This window comes from Pecten maximus, chromosome 13 (genome assembly GCF_902652985.1).
Source record: "Pecten maximus chromosome 13, xPecMax1.1, whole genome shotgun sequence".
In the NCBI taxonomy this organism is placed as follows: Eukaryota; Metazoa; Mollusca; class Bivalvia; order Pectinida; family Pectinidae; genus Pecten; species Pecten maximus.
In genome coordinates this window covers 20,481,482-20,498,894 of record NC_047027.1, presented here as the reverse complement: position 1 = coordinate 20,498,894, position 17,413 = coordinate 20,481,482, and the positions used below count along the sequence as shown (strand labels likewise).

The following is a 17,413-nucleotide window of genomic DNA, read 5'->3' as shown; positions in this document are numbered from 1 at the left end:
CACTATATAGATTAATGTATGTAAATGAAAAAAATAGCTATTATTTTCACCCAGAATACCTATGGAAATGTTTGTCATGTACATGATTTTATTAAGCATACCCCTTTTGTGTTTCTGTAAGTGCAGTGCACTTATCAGGTCAAATACAGTATATAAAGCTAACATTTCGGTTGAATATCTCCAAGATATGTGAGGACTTTTTCCCCCTACATTGTGAGGTCATTACCAATTCAGCTTGACCTGTTCCCAGTCCATTCTTGTGAATGTTTGCTCCAATGGATTTGATGCTACACAACTTGGATCCAACGGATCTTCGAAAACATTCAAATTTTGACACAGAAGTTGAATTGTTTATATATGGTGTCATGGTGGTTAAGTGGTTGGGTGCTGACCAAAGGTCACTAGTTCGAGTCTTAGCACAATCATTGTGTTTTATCGTTGAACAAGAAACTTTAATTTGTTGTTCAAGGCAACTCAGTTGAATGAGGGCTGATTGATAAGTTGTGAGCCTCATATTGAAGGAGGTTCTCAAGGATCGATGTTCTTTTTAAGTACCTACTGTTCTCTGACTATATAGGGCTGTGTACCCAAGGACTGGTCTCATTTTGTTAGTTATATCGACAAGGTAGCTCTCTAAAGTAAACAAGACAAGCAGCTTTTGCAAAATGGACAAAATTGGTTAGGGTTAGAGTGAAAGAGTCTGTCATTGCCATGGCTGCCATTCACGATTGTGGCTTAAATTGACTGAGCATCCACCTTATTCACCCGATCACTCCATCAGACTTGCATCTTTTTCCAAAACTGAAAACAGCTAATTCAGGCACCCTAACCCCAACATGCAGTGGATGACTTTCTGAACAGCCAAGAAAAGGAGTTCTATAAAAGTGGCATTGGGGCCCTTAAACACCGCTGGAAAAAGTGTATGGATGCTGAAGGGGATTATGTTGAAAAATAATACAATATGTCCGGCAAAATTCAAATCCTTCAATACCAGGCTCACAACTGATCAGCCCTCTAAATCAGTATGCGTTAGAGGTAGTCACTACCAGTGCAAAAAATGTTGTGTTTAACTTGTTAGCACCAAAAATGGCAGATCTGGCTGTATATTTCCCAGAGAGTTGAGAAAGATATTGGCTGGTTGCAAAAGGCCCAATAACCATGGTTATTAATTTGTTAAACCGCTTTCGAGATAATATATTGCTGCGATACAGAAGAACTTCAAATTATATTCATCATATTTGCAAACAAAAGTGGCAATTCGTCTTGTGCAGAGTTTTGATAACTAAAAGGTTTTTCAATTATATCTGACAAATAACTTCTGGGCTATTCCTGTAAAATCTAATGTCTTACAAGAGAACTCCAGTAATTCAAACTATACATGGTGAGCACAAGAGAACAAATATATCTTATTACATATATGGTACTATTAAAATTAGATCACATTGGTAGGTTATAACTTGGGGAGTCAATCCTCCCATTGGATATAATCATATTGTACTGGAAGGGCCCTAATTAACAGGCGAATGTATATACGTACAGACAATAAAATCCAAATCAAAGATTTTGCTTTTATTCTGCTTCTCACAATCACTCACACACATATACACTTTCAATATGTACAGAGAAATAAAGCCAAGTTGCAACAATCTAACTAGTATACACATATCATCAGGTTGTGTACGGTCATCAACCATTAATCATTAACCAGGAATCTTATAGATACGGTCAACGTGGTTATATCGCGGGGGTTTATTCTGCAATTTTGATCAGTAAATTATACATGTGGGGATAATTACCCAAATTTTTCTTATTCAACTGTTCCATAAATGCCAGGTATATCGCAAAATAATATGCGCGATAGAAATTTTGCTGTTGAATGGCCTTCACGTTTTACTTAAAATTTCCATCTCGCGTAAATTACCACGTTAACAGTAGTATCTATACTGCTTGATACAAAATTAATTCTTCAAGACATTGTATAATACCCACAATGTTAAGGGCTGTAATTAAAAGGTATTATCATAAATTTTAAAATGATGGTTTTCAAAAGGGCCTCCGTTTTATTTATAAATGTACATTGTTTGTATACATACGTTCTGTGTGAATATATATGTACACATCCTCAAATCATGTGGAATCATTCATGAACAAGTTTGACATTTCACCCAGATATGATACGCTTTCAATACCTATATATATGATTTCCTAAATACACGCATTACACTTTCAACAATAAATTATTCAGTATCAAAATGGAAAAATTGAGGGAAAATGACACCCAAACTTCTGCAGCAGTGACAAATACATTTTATGTGAAACCTTGGCCTACAGTCCTACAGTGTGGGTTATATTAAGAGTGATCATGTTCTAATGCTGCCTGAGATTGTAGTACTTTTCCTTTGTGCGAAGTATGCAGACTTTGAGGTTATGTTGGTTGTTACAGAATCTAATACAACCTTACATCGTAGTTTTCATCCCATGTTTGCAATTTATCTATCAAGGAAATTTCAACATCCATACTGGCGTCCATATTCCACATATTTTTTGTACTTGTACACCCTAAACTGATGTAACTCCCAAAACTAATGAAGCACTGAAAACATCTGTGTTTGCTACATACTAAAGATTCTGTTTTTACCACAATAGGTCGTTCAACTCCCAAGGCGTCAATTAATCATTACAACTGCTGTATAATGTACAGTTTATAACACACACAGTATAAACCGTTAATGCGTTTTGACAACTTTTGATAGAAACAGAAATCCCAAACTTTCACTCCTGTTAGTATGTTTTTTTTAAATTACAAAAAACACTTGTTTATGCTCGTGCTTTTTGGAACTTTTGAAGCTATCTTGACCGAAAGTAATACCATCAACATCAACCAGTATTTTATGTAGCCTCTTTTTACTCAAAACTAAAAATATTCAATTGTGCCCAGACTTGACATACAAATTACGCTCATACTACCTAGGTTCTACACAAAAAACATCTATAGACCTCAAACAACTGTGAGCATCAGCTTTTCTTCTCACAGGCACAGGTTACATGTATACAAGCATCATGAAACAGGATTAACAGAACCCAAAAATTCATCTCTGCTGTGCAATATAGATAAGAGAAATATCGACCCAAGTGTTAAATTGTTCAGGTATAGAAGGAGGCTCTGGTTGGTCAAACTATATTAAATCTGAAGTACACACTTCTCTGTCTGCAACAAACAGAAGTTCAGGATTGTTGTTCATTTTTCACCAACATTTTCCAACAGTAAAAAAATATGCTTTTCAGTGTGACACTGAATACACCATACTTTTCAGTTGCACATGAAATATGTGAAAAACTTCATGACACAATACTGGTTTTAACACTGTATAACGATACATTGATGGACAGGAAAGTGGAAGATGTAGATGTCACTGTAGGAGATATTGTTTTCAAAATGATAAGTGTCAGAATGCAAGTTCTCTTGCCTTTAGGTTAGTAAATGAAGAAGAGTCATGTTAAAATCCCCCCCCCCCCCCCCCCCCCCCAGGTAAAAACGGTGATGTACCCGTGAAATATTGAAGAAAGGCAACTCTCATACAGAAGATGGAGTCCTAACAGTTCTGTCTTTCGAACTTTTGCATACTTCATGAAGATTTATGCTGGAATTTTATAGTCAGTAGTTTAAAACTAGAGTGACTTCGAAATTAGTGTCAGAAAACAAAGAAATTTCCATACTCTATGTTAATTAAAATCAGGTTGTGTGGGAAAGAAATTCTAATCTGAACCTAGAGATTCCTTTTACTCATCTTAATTAAAACCAAACTGCAATATTCTTTAACTGCTCATGCCTGATCAAATTCATTTTCCTGATTTCATCACATTTTAAAATTCTATCTCAAAGGTACCAATGTTCATTAGAAATATATATATCTCTATCAGGTTTCCTAAAATCATTTAGGGCTATTCCAGAATTATCTGTGCAGGAGAGGTGGAAGGCACTTAAGTTAAAAATTTGATGGGCGGTTGTTGTAAAGCCCCATTTTCCCCAGCACATGTTTTCCCTATACTAAATATGTTTTAGACTGGTAGCAGGGTCACTGAAAAGATGCCTTCCACCCCTCCCATATTGATAATTTTGGAACAGGCCGTATACCTATTTGATCTGATTTCCCCCCTTTCGTGCCACAAATGAAATTTCAGCATGCATGCATTTTGAACAATTCCAGTCATTTTTCACACCATTCGCAGTGTAAAAATAACACAAAAGCAGTGTGCATACACACTGATGATACACTTGTCACAACTCGTGCCCACACAGTCGGTGAGACCATTAACAGTCTGAACTTGTAATGCATCCATATAAATGTATATCACACTGGCTAATCACAGGGGTATTCATCCCACTATTAGTCCTATACCAAAGCGGTACTGAGGTTTCTGTGTGCTCGCATAATTAGCCATGCCACTAAGTGCAAAGGTGAAAGGAAGCGGCATCAACTTTTTCTCCATTGTGGCACCTACAGACCAATTGGTGTCTACTTGACCTGAAACATAAAAACAAGCGATATTATATTATTGGCAAATAACATTACCATAATCAAAATCTTTAACAGGTGTCAACTTCAGGGACGAGATTAACTCAAAGTGAACAAGGGTACCGTCATCAGTACAAAAGCTTGCCGCACACTTTTGTCACAATACCTCACACTAGCATTAGGGGAGGGGCTGTGGTGGCCGTGTGGTTAAGGTGTCCAGACACTTTATCACTAGCCCTCCACCTCTGGGTTGCGAGTTCGAAACCTACGTGGGGCAGTTGCCAGGTACTGACTGTAAGCCAGTGGTTTTTCTCCAGGTACTCCGGCTTTCCTCCACCTCCAAAACCTGGCAGTTCCTTAAATGACCCTGGCTGTTAATAGGACGTTCAACCAAACAAACCAAAACAAATCGTTAGGGATGGGGTCCCTATCAACTGGAATATTCAGAAACCAACGCAGACACCAACATAGCAACATAGTAAGCTCCCCATCTCTTTGAGAGACAAGACTGAAATAACATTTTTATGAACGCAAACATACAGAAAAAGTCTAAAGTAAGATATTTAGCCGAGACTATTTTTATGCCTGGACTCTTACCTTTAAATGTAACATTAGTTGATGGTATTTCTAGCTGGTAACCTAATGTGCCAACGCTCTCCCTGCTGGCCAGACTTGTTTCCACTTCGGCGGCTACTTGAAGTTGTTCACTAATTTTGTGGTGGTAACAGGCATGAGCTGCCCCACCTGTCGGACAGATGTTTCCAGTCAACTGCCACCGCTGTCCTGCAAAATAAAAGGAATCTTAGCTAATCACACATGCCAACATTTAGGTAAAGATTACAAAGTCTTACTCTAGAATTATTTTTTTGGGAGGGGCGGGAGACACTCACACATAGAATTTGATCAGTGGTGGGATTAAATTCCCATTTTCCCCCAGCATTTTTTATACTTGGTGTATTACAATAATTAATGAGTGGTGGGGTCTCTAAAAAAATACCTGTCACACCTCCCCTACGGATAATTTTGGAACAGCACATTTAAAATTTAATGGATGGTGTTTTTTTTTTTTTAAATGTGCATTTTTTTATAGTATTTTTTAAACTTAATGTGTTTTTAATCCCACGGGGATTATTTTGGAACAGCCTTAAGCTCTATTAGACCTGAAGTGATCAAAACTACACTTTTGGTATCACTTTAGCACTAATGCCAGTTGCTTGGCAAAATAGGAGTTTTCCAGATTTTCTGGACTACCCTTTGAAGTACTTCTCAAATATTTCAAACCCTCTCTCCTAGAGTGAAGTTCAGTATTAAAAAATTTGAGAAAGGCTTAATTGTAACCACCTTTTATATTAATATCAATTTATATTACTATTTTGAAATTCAGCAAAAATGAAGAAATTGCATATTTGTGAGCAGTTGCTTATTTGTGGAGATAAGGTAATTATTGAAATCAAAGCAATTCATAACTGTACCTGTAATGCGTCCGGCTAATGATACGACTGTGAATTGTTTACCGGGGATCTGTGGACCAAACTGATAGACTAATTCTGCTCCTAGTGCTAGCCGTGAGGTAACTCTCTGTAGATACTGTGAAACAAATATACCTACAACAAACAAAAAAATAACTTATTCCAATTGCCAGAAAAATGGCCTGTAATTTTCAGAATTAGACAGGTTTTACTATCCTAAGTAATACTTTCAAACTATTAAAATCATTTCTGAAGAAATAGCCTGCGTTGACGAAAACATGAATTTGTACAAATGATAATCAGGTATCCCTAGATAGGTCCAAAAAAAAAAAGGGAAATTTTGTAATCACACATGCCAAAAATTTTGGTAAAGATTTCAAAGTCTTACTCAGAAAATTTTTTGGAGGGGGGGAGACACTCCCCCAAGAATTTGTCAGTGGGGGGTTAAATTCCCATTTTTCCCGCATTTTTTTTACTTGGGTATTACAACAGAGGCCCCCGGGCCGAACGCTCACCTGGTTTCATGAGATATGAAACAAGAATGATGCTTAAGTATATTTGTCGCTGGTATTGCTATGTCAATATATATCATAAGCATTTTATATGGGTACATGTACATTGGTTTTATTTTAATACTAAAAATACCAAAAGGTGCATTAATCCATGAAATGAAATTGTCTTTTGGCGCGACCCCATAGGGATGCTACCACACAAATGTGAGTGATATCCGTCGATCCATTGCTTAGTTTCAGAAAAGATCTTGTTTAGACCAATTGACCACTTTTGACCCTGCCCTCTGCCCCCTGGGGGGTCAGCTCCTTCCTTTATACAATTTTGAATCCCTACCCCAATAGGATGCTAATAGTCAAATATGAGCTGTTTCAGAGAAGTTGTTCATATCAATTTAGCAAAATTGACCCCTTTTGGCCCAGCCCCTCAGCCTCCAAGGGGTCGGCCCCATCATTTATACAATTTTGCATCCTTAACCCAAGGGAATGCTACCAGTCACATATTAAAGATATCCATTGCTTAGTTTCAGAGAAAAAGTTGTTTATATCAATTCTGCCAAAATAACCCCTTTTGGCCCCGCCTCTTAGGTCCCCTGGGATCAGCCCTGTCATTTGTACAATTTTGAATCCCTACCCCAAAGCGATTCTCACAGTCAAAATTGAGCAATATATATTGCTTAGTTTCAGAGAAGTTGTTCATATCAATTTAGCCAAATTGACCCCTCTTGGCCCCGCCCCTCAGGCCCCCAGGGGTCAGTCACACCATTTGTACAATTTTGAATCCCCACCCCATATTGTTGCTACCAGGAAAATATGAGCAATATCCTTTGCTCAGTTTCAGAGAAGAAGTTGTTTAAATCAATATAGCCCAATTGAACACATTTGGCCCCGCCCCTCAGGCCCCTAAGGGGTCAGTCCCATCATTTGTACAATTTTGAATCCCCACCCCAAAGTGATGCTACCAGGCAAATATGAGTGATATCCATTGCTCAGTTCCAGAGAAGAAGTTGTTAATATCAATATAGCTATATTGACCCATTTTGGCCCCACCCCTCAGGCCCCTAGGGGGTCAGCACCACCATTTGTACAATTTTGAATCCCCACCTCATAGTGATGCTTCCAGGCAAATAGGAGTAATATCCTTTGCTCGGTTTCAGAGAAGAAGTTGTTTATATCAATATAGCCCAATTGAATACATTTGGCCCCGCCCTTCAGGCCCCTGGGGGCCAGCCCCATCATTTGTACAATTTTGAATCCCCACCCCAAAATAATGCTACCAGGCAAATATGAGTGATATCCATTGCTCGGTTTCAGAGAAGAAGTCGGTATTATCAATATAGCTATATTGACCCATTTTGGCCCCGCCCCTCAGGCCCCTAGGGGGTCAGTCCTATCATTTGCACAATTTTGAATCCCCACCCCAAAGTGATGCTACCAGGCAAATAGGAGCAATATCCTTTGCTCGGTTTCAGAGAAGAAGTTGTTTATATCAATATAGCCCAATTGAACACATTTGGCCCCGCCCTTCAGGCCCCTGGGGGTCAGCCCCATCATTTGTACAATTTTGAATCCCCACCCCAAAATAATGCTACAAGGCAAATATGAGCGATATCCATTGCTCGGTTTCAGAGAAGAAGCCGGTATTATCAATATAGCTATATTGACCCATTTTGGCCCCGCCCCTCAGGCCCCTAGGGGGTCAGTCCTATCATTTGTACAATTTTGAATCCCCACCCCAAAGTGATGCTACCAGGAAAATAGGAGCAATATCCTTTGCTCGGTTTCAGAGAAGAAGTTGTTTATATCAATATAGCCCAATTGAACACTTTTGGCCCCGCCCTTCAGGCCCCTGGGGGTCAGCCCCATCATTTGTACAATTTTGAATCCCAACCCCAAAGTAATGCTACAAGGCAAATATGAGCGATATCCATTGCTCGGTTTCAGAGAAGAAGTCGGTATTATCAATATAGCTATATTGACCCTTTTTTGGCCCGGCCCCTCAGGCCCCTAGGGAGTCAGTCCCATCATTTGTACAATTTTGAATCCCCACCCCAAAGTGATGCTACCAGGCAAATATGAGTGATATCCATTGCTCGGTTCCAGAGAAGAAGTCGTTAATATCAATATAGCTATATTGACCCATTTTGGCCCCGCCCCTCAGGCCCCTAGGGGGTCAGCACCACCATTTGTACAATTTTGAATCCCCACCTCATAGTGATGCTTCCAGGCAAATAGGAGCAATATCCTTTGCTCGGTTTCAGAGAAGAAGTTGTTTATATCATATAGCCAAATTGACCCCTTTTGGCCCCGCCCTTCAGGCCCCTGGGGGGTCAGCCCCATCATTTGTACAATTTTGAGTCCCCTACCCATAGGGATGCTTCTGACCAAATTTGGTCAAATTCTGATCAGTGGTTATGAAGAAGAAGTCAATTGTTGACGGACGGACGGACGACGGACGACGGACGCCACGGTATGGCATAAGCTCACCTTGGTCCTTTGGACCAGGTGAGCTAATAATGAATGAGTGGTGGGGTCTCTGAAAAAATACCTGTCACACCTCCCCTACGGATAATTTTGGAACAGTACATTTAAAATTTAATGGATGGTTTTTTTTTTTTTTTTAAATGTGCATTTTTTTATAGTATTTTTTAAACTTAATGTGTTTTTAATATTTAATACCTCTCGCTCCTCCCACGGGGATTATTTTGGAACAGCCCTAAGCTCTATTATTAGACCTGAAGTGATCAAAACTATACTTTTGGTAGCACTTTAGCACTAATGCCAGTTGCTTGGCAAAATAGGAATTTTCCAGATTTTCTGGACTGCCCTTTGAAGTACTTCTCAAATATTTCAAACCCTCTCTCCTAGAGTGAAGTTCAGTATTAAAAAATTTGAGAAAGGCTTAATTGTAACCACCTTTTATATTAATATCAATTTATATTACTATTTTGAAATTCAGCAAAAATGAAGAAATTGCATATTTGTGAGCAGTTGCTTATTTGTGGAGATAAGGTAATTATTGAAATCAAAGCAATTCATAACTGTACCTGTAATGCGTCCGGCTAATGATACGACTGTGAATTGTTTACCGGGGATCTGTGGACCAAACTGATACACTAATTCTGCTCCTAGTGCTAGCCGTGAGGTTACTCTCTGTAGATACTGTGAAACAAATATACCTACAACAAACAAAAAAATAACTTATTCCCAATTGCCAGAAAAATGGCCTGTAATTTTCAGAATTAACAGACAGGTTACTTTACTATTCCTAAGTAAAATACCTTGCAAAAACCCAGATTTGAAAAAGAAATCAGGTTTCTGAAGAAATTAAGCTTGCCTGCGTATAGATACAGAAAAAGCAAAATAATAATTTTCAACAGAAATCATACAGTACTTAAATGAATGGTAAATAGCACAACAGGGGTACACAATTCCACTAGCCGACTCCCAGGTCTAGTGGTTTTCAAATTCAGGTCAGGGCTAACTGCTTCATGGCAGTGAAAAACAGGCAACTAGCCCTTGGGATTAAAAAGCAATCAAAGTGCACCTCACATAGAAATAACCTGCCTCCATTATCAATTAATCTGTCCAGGGGTTCATGATTTTTCGAGTACTACACAAGCTCTATAATTTTTAAAGTGGTCAAAAGCACCTTTAACACTAGCCCATTAATCATCATCAAATCATGGGTTTGCAAGTCTGGCCTATAAATTAACAGGCAAAGTGACTCCATCCTAAAATGGCCATAGCACATGTACATAAAGATCATATGTATGTATTTAAAGATTTTCCTGAGCAAGATTACCAATGAAAATGTGATACATGGTAGGGGCCATTTTGAATTTTTGCTGTTTTATGACCCATGACCAATGTCCTTCCAAAACTCCAAGATTAAAATCAGTATGAAAGCTCTTACCCGAGTTATTTATAACGTCTAGATTTCCAGCTGTAAGTGATGCGGTGTAGTCGTCACCTTTGTAGTCCAATGTTCCTTGAGCAGCTGCACATTTACTGTCTTGAAACTTTTAGATATAAATAGAAAGGATTGTTATTTTTCAGAAGTGTATTTATGGCTAATGTACATAATAATGAATACAGGGATTTATCTAGAATTTAAGGGAAGCTGCCCTTTTTTGAAAAAAGGGGGAAATCAGTTCTGAAAAAAGGGAAATTTGAAAAATCATTAAGCCTCATTTTTTTACTTTAGAAACACATTTTGCAAGTGAAAACAGCAAACGATTTTTTAAATTAGGAAAACAAATCTGGAGGATTTGGGGATATCATTGCCATAAAATGAAAGGAAATAGAATATTTCAGTGAATTTAATAGAAGTCTGAGGGGAAAAATGGAACAATATCTTGACGGGAAGCGAAAATGCCTAGACTGGTCCCTGGTACATAAAACAATAAAAGTAAGTTTTTGTGTCAAAGTTTCTTTTTTTTTGTATGGGTGTTTGCATGCAAGCTGGATTCATTGTTATTTTGAGAGGGAGGAGTGAGGGTGTGAGTGTTCCTTGCTGAACAACATACGGAATGAGTGCCGTCACCATCAATTGCAGTGAAATTTCATGCACAAAGATGTTGGTGTCAAGTTATCCCTACAATATTTGAATTATTAGTGTATATGTTTCTTTTAAACAGTAATCGAGAAAAAAACATTTACCCTAATAGGCTAGTCAAAATAGAATTCCCCCCTTATATTTCAAAAGTTTGAGTACAAATACCGACCCGTCAAAACAAATTCAAGCGTTTGTACAAATACCCATCCATCAAGGTCTTGTCTCACTGCAACATCTCAGATTGAATTGTTTAAGTGGAGAGTATAGGTCACCTTACTAGTACAGCTAGCAAGGATATCCCTTTAGTCTAGTGGTAGGATGTGTACCTTGAGTGAAAGGTTGCAAGTTTGAGCCCCAGCGCGGGCAGGGTATTGACTCCTTACTATTACACTAAGTAGAATGAGCGTCAAAGTAAATAAAAGAAGAGAAAGAAGAAGAAAATCTGCTTGTTATAAGACAGCACATCAGCTTCATCATGAATTCTGAAAGGGGAGGGAAGGACAATTTTCCAAACTAACAAGGAGAAATTTGTAAAAATGCTATCACATCAAAACTAACTCTCAATTATCATTATTTACCTGTGAAACAAATTTTGTTCTTATTCGTTCAGAAAATGCATGAATGACATTGGCATTAAGGTTTCCACTAGCATCCACATCCCCTATAATGACCGGATAAACCTGAAAGAATAAAAAGTATGTTGGTCATGATAGAGCTCCATCAGATAGTAATTAATACAAATAATCGCCTGGAGTATATATTATTCGAAATAGACTGTCCCGAGAACTGTTCATCGGTATCACTGTATACACACGTACGTTAATTACAATGTACGTTAATTACTCACAACCTATTGTAGTCCCGTCATCTTCCAGGCATTCTTAATGAGCCGTAGGTTTTGTTTAATGTCTGACACCGCCTTTGTAAGCGTGGTCATGTCGGTGAAATAATCCAGACTAACTACATATGAACGGGCGTGAAAGCTTTATTTATTTTGAAAACAACTCATTTCACCCTCCAAATATAAACGCACGTTGAACACCACATTTCTTTTGTTTAATCCACTTGTATATAGCCGAGAGGCATATACAGGTACGGTAAATACAATTCAGTATGACCACTCAGACCAGACACCGATATCACATGATTGAATCACATGACTTTTCTTGTACCGTCACATGATTCTCATAAACAAAATGGCTACCAACATGGACATATCTCCGATCTGTTAACGTTATTCGCGAATTTAAAGTCATTTTGAGATCGGAATTCGCGAAATTATGTATTCGCGAATAAGTCAAATTAGGTGAGTTCGTGAAATTAAGTACTCGCGAAATATAAGTGATTTACAGTAGTACATGCAGTTAAAACTTTGAAAGTAAAAAAAAAAACTATTTGTATTTTTGTTGCAACTGCATCATTTGCCTTTCAAATTCCTGTTATTAAAGGTACATTAATAGTGATTTGAACACAAAGGTGCACATATTAGTAGATAAGAACTAAAGTAAATCACTGCTACATCACAGGAAAATCAACCGTTAAACTATCATTAAAAATTGCTTTTTGTGTCATATGTAATTATTTGGATGTTATTTTCTATTCTTAACATGGAAGATAAGGAATTATGTGGATACTTGGACCCTTGATATGATGGACAGGATATATATATAACTTTTAAACACACACTCATAAAGTCAAGCGTTGGAAGGAATTTGATCATTTGATCCCTGAAGAAATTTGACTTGCTGTCATACAGGATCACCCCGGTCTGGCCATGCATTTTTCTTCTATTACATTTGGTGCCCCAACTAAATACCCAGAGGTGGTATAGGGTATCACGTGTGTCTTCGGTGTCGAAGACATTTGAAGGAGGAAGGAATGTTATGTAGCGGAACTGGACTGGGATGAACGTTGGCAACCAGGTAGCTCAATTGGTAGAGCATCCGGCTAGTGTTTAGAGGTCCCCGGTTTCCAACCCGGGTTTGGCTGTGCATTTTTCCTCTCCAATTACACATGTATTATACTGCACAAAATAGGGTTATTACCTACAAGCAGTGGCCCATGGGAAGAGCATATGTTGTCTTTGATCATGACATTGATAGTATTTTAGGTACAATGCCTATTCTAAATATCCAACAAGAATTATTTATCTACCACTTTTTAGAGTGAACATATTATTGGACTGTAAGATTATTTGATTTTTTTTATCACTCATTCGTATAAATAAGAAAATTATTAATGCAACCAGTCATTACCTGAATGACAACAATGTTAGCTTACTTGGCGCTTTCCAGTTTACATGCTCTTAAGCCTCAACCTGGTGTATGCAAACACAGGTGCCTGACTCGTTTTATAAAATAACTAGAACTGTCGTCCAGAGGGCCAACTCATACTCATGTGTTCATTTATACAATAAACGAGATATACAGTTAAATCTCACTTAGTCATATTCAGTTTTCTTGGTTACCTTAATTCTTTTTTGATCTATATTATGAATAAATTGTTGTACATGACATTATGAAATGTTTCACATGAGAAAATCTTTTCAATTGATCAATTTATAACAAAGAAAAAATTAAAAAGGTTATGAGAAAGGTAAAGTGTGAATGGGATTTATTCAAAAATTTACGACGTGATATAGATTACGCACATCTACAATGTATAAGGATTATTGTCATGAAGTTTCGTTGAAATCAGGTAAGTAATTTAGGAAAAGAAGCCGGTACATTGTTGCGTCAAACTCGCCCAAAAAACTAAGTTTTGTGCCCTGGTTACCATGGTCACGCACACCTACAATTTATAGGGATTATTGTCATGAAAAAACTAAGTTTTGTGCCCTGGTTACCATGGTAACCATAAGAGGAGTAGAACAAAAAACTAAGTTTTGTGCCCTGGTTACCATGGTAACCAAAAAATTACGATGTTATATAGATTACGCACATCTACAATGTATAAGGGTTATTGTCATGAAGTTTCGTTGAAATCGGATAAGTAGTTTAGGAGGAGTAGCCGGTACATCGATATCGTTGCATCTACAAACTCACCCAAAAAACTAAGTTTTGTGTCCTGGTTACCATGGTAACCAAAAAATTACGATGTGAGATAGATTACAAACATCTACAATGTATAAGGATTATTGTCATGAAGTTTCGTTGAAATCGGTCTTGGTTACCCTAATTCTTTTTTGATCTATATTATGAATAAATTGTTGTACATGACATTATGAAATGTTTCACATGAGGTAGCACACCACAGTAAGACAGCCTGGCCATGGGCAATTTTTTTGTTAAGCAAATAACTCCTGTATTATGATATGTATAAAAAATGAAAAAATAAATGTACACTATAATTGGTATATCCAGTATGAAGTAGTACATACAGGCTTCACATTTATCAAAACAAAAATCAATAAATTGGTTCCGGATTTTAAATATCCGGATTTTCCGAACGTGTGTTTACACAGGAAATTTAGTTTGGCCTACAGCGCAAAATGGAAGCCCACAGAAAAGGTAAGATAGCGTAAAAACTTAATTTACAACATATGTCCAAACAAGATTAATTCTGTCTTTGGGATAGAGATATTTAATTTTAAATAGGTTTCAGAAAAAAAATTGTGTAGAGAATTGTGCCATTTTGGGTCAAATATCATAATATTTTGCAATTTTTGAGAATTTTTTAAGCTGTTACCATGGTATTCACAGCTCTAAAAATCACAGAAAATATCAGTTTACTTATCCTTCAGAGCTCTATTAAAATTGCAAATGTTGTACAGATTTCAAATATATATACTTTATTAGAGGTTATATGTAAGGTTAACTGGCAATGTTTACATATCTAAAGCATGTGCCATATTTTTCAGAATTTGGCATTTTTACTGTACACTGCTACCTGAGAAAATCTTTTCAATTGATCAATTTATAACAAAGAAAAAATTAAAAAGGTTATGAGAAAGGTAAAGTGTGAATGGGATTTATTCAAAAATTTACGACGTGATATAGATCACGCACACCTACAATTTATAGGGATTATTGTCATGAAAAAATTAAGTTTTGTGCCCTGGTTACCATGGTAACCATAAGAGGAGTAGACCAAAAAACTAAGTTTTGTGCCCTGGTTACCATGGTAACCAAAAAATTACAATGTTATATAGATTACGCACATCTACAATGTATAAGGGTTATTGTCATGAAGTTTCGTTGAAATCGGATAAGTAGTTTAGGAGGAGTAGCCGGTACATCGTTGCATCTACAAACTCGCCCAAAAAACTAAGTTTTGTGTCCTGGTTACCATGGTAACCAAAAAATTACGATGTGAGATAGATTACAAACATCTACAATGTATAAGGATTATTGTCATGAAGTTTCGTTGAAATCGGTCTTGGTTACCCTAATTCTTTTTTGATCTATATTATGAATAAATTGTTGTACATGACATTATGAAATGTTTCACATGAGAAAATCTTTTCAATTGATCAATTTATAACAAAGAAAAAATTAAAAAGGTTATGAGAAAGGTAAAGTGTGAATGGGATTTATTCAAAAATTTACGACGTGATATAGATTACGCACATCTACAATGTATAAGGATTATTGTCATGAAGTTTCGTTGAAATCGGATCAGTAGTTTAGGAGGAGTAGCCGGTACATCGTTGTGTCTACAGACGGACGGACAACCTGATTCCAGTATCCCCCCCCTAACTTCGTTGCAGGGGCCCTGGGTATAATAACATATAAGAGTACATATAAAGTTATATGTATATTGTACTCTTATATGTTATTATTTTATGAAACGAGTCAGGCACCTGTGATGCAAATTAGGATTTTTTGGTTGGAAAAGGTCACAATGTTGTGCTGTCATTGTATGTAACTATATAATAGTCTGTTTCAAATTAACAGTGCCATACAGTTCCCTTAACAATCTGACGTTGTGTTTTACATTGAATAGTTTTACATTTCCCATGTGTCTGTTATAACCTTATCAACGAAAACAGCACTTATAGCATGTGCATCAATGTTTACACGCGTACGGAAGGAGGAAGTGATATAATGTCACAGAATATGCAGACACATAGAAAAGTCTGACACAGTTGACAGAATGCAACACTAACAAACTAAAGGACGCAGTTTTTATACCTTCTTGGGGGGGGGGGGGCTAAAATGTATGCATGTACATGTATCAATATGAGACAGCTCTTGTCAATGGGGGGGGGGGGGGGGGCTAAAATGTATGCATGTACATGTATCAATATGAGACAGCTCTTGTCAATTTACTCAAGATCAATTCAGATGTCAAGTTTATTTCGTATGAGTTGTAGGTTATTGACTGATTGAACCAGATGGAATGACAAAATGGGTTTTACAGGAAATTGAAAATGGTTCATAACAAATTTCAATCTGTCTGTAAAATCTTGAAATTTAAGAATGATGACATATTACGAGAACTGGCCTACATTTGCCCTTGACACGAATAACAACACAACAGAAACACTTACTTTAGATTGAGAAAATACTTAATTACCGTACCACAGTTACTGGTCAATAACAAATCCATTATACTCTACCTTTGCACTTTTTATGTAGGTCTTCGTAGGTGCCGGGATTGTTATCGTCTGCATTTGACGGGGGCTGTGGAGCGGTTTCCCCGGGTGCACTGGTCGTTGATGGCGGAGCCAGTACTGGGGGAGAAAGCGACATATTGGGTGCGGGAGGGGGCGCAGCAGCATAAACGTTACCCATTTTCTATGGTGGTAAAATTTCAATGATATTCGTAATGTACTTTTCTTGAAAATCGCAACTAGATCATGCCTATGTGATGTCCTCGTGGTTTCACACCGCCATTGAAAGTTGACAACCGAGCATGCGTAAGTTGCATTTCCGGCTATACTAATTTAGAAACATACATTAGACTTTATTTCCGGATCATGTTTTGAAGTCTTTTATGTGTCTCGACGTCTACAGGGGCTCAGTTTCGGGATTTTGAGTAACATATCATGACATCAGTTAACAACCACAACACTATAAATTGGGTACTCATATACATTCTTGATCCTTACTGTATAGATTATTTTGGTTATCGAAATTCCGAAACCGAGCCCCTGTGTCGGCGTCCTATCACACACCCGTGTATATTTCGGTATCCTGTGCGACATTATGATGTGTAATTCGGTCTCTTGATAGTATCAAGTGTGGTGTCTTGAGTAAGCAGTCAGATCCTTGTATATTTCGATGCTTGTCTTTTCCACGATATTTTTTTTTATGTATATATGTCTCTGGTATCACGCGGTGTCCGATTATACAGTTTATTCTGACCATGTGCTGAGTGGTAAGAATTGTACCTGCTGCCCCCATGCATTGTATGATC

The 17,413-nt window shown here is 37.4% G+C and overlaps 1 protein-coding gene across 1 annotated transcript; it reads right to left on the bottom strand.

The window, feature by feature from the left end:
- Positions 1-1,554: 1,554 nt before the first annotated feature.
- On the bottom strand, positions 1,555-16,924 carry LOC117340531 (mitochondrial import receptor subunit TOM40 homolog 1-like). The gene is made up of 6 exons (XM_033902289.1): positions 16,609-16,924; positions 11,632-11,739; positions 10,412-10,517; positions 9,543-9,674; positions 5,115-5,300; positions 1,555-4,526 (listed from the first exon to the last, which is right to left on the bottom strand). Exons 1-6 carry the CDS (start codon positions 16,786-16,788, stop codon positions 4,378-4,380), a joined length of 861 nt encoding a protein of 286 aa, XP_033758180.1. The 5' UTR covers positions 16,789-16,924; the 3' UTR covers positions 1,555-4,377.
- Positions 16,925-17,413: the final 489 nt, after the last annotated feature.

Excerpts from the sequence above, each read along its gene's own strand:
- LOC117340531 (XM_033902289.1), bottom strand. The coding sequence starts at position 16,788 with ATGGGTAACGTTTATGCTGCTGCGCCCCCTCCCGCACCCAATATGTCG. Across the intron at positions 10,518-11,631 it reads GAACAAAATTTGTTTCACAG|TTTCAAGACAGTAAATGTGC; the intron begins GTAAATAATGAT and ends TATATCTAAAAG. Across the intron at positions 4,527-5,114 it reads AACTAATGTTACATTTAAAG|GTCAAGTAGACACCAATTGG; the intron begins GTAAGAGTCCAG and ends TTTATGTTTCAG.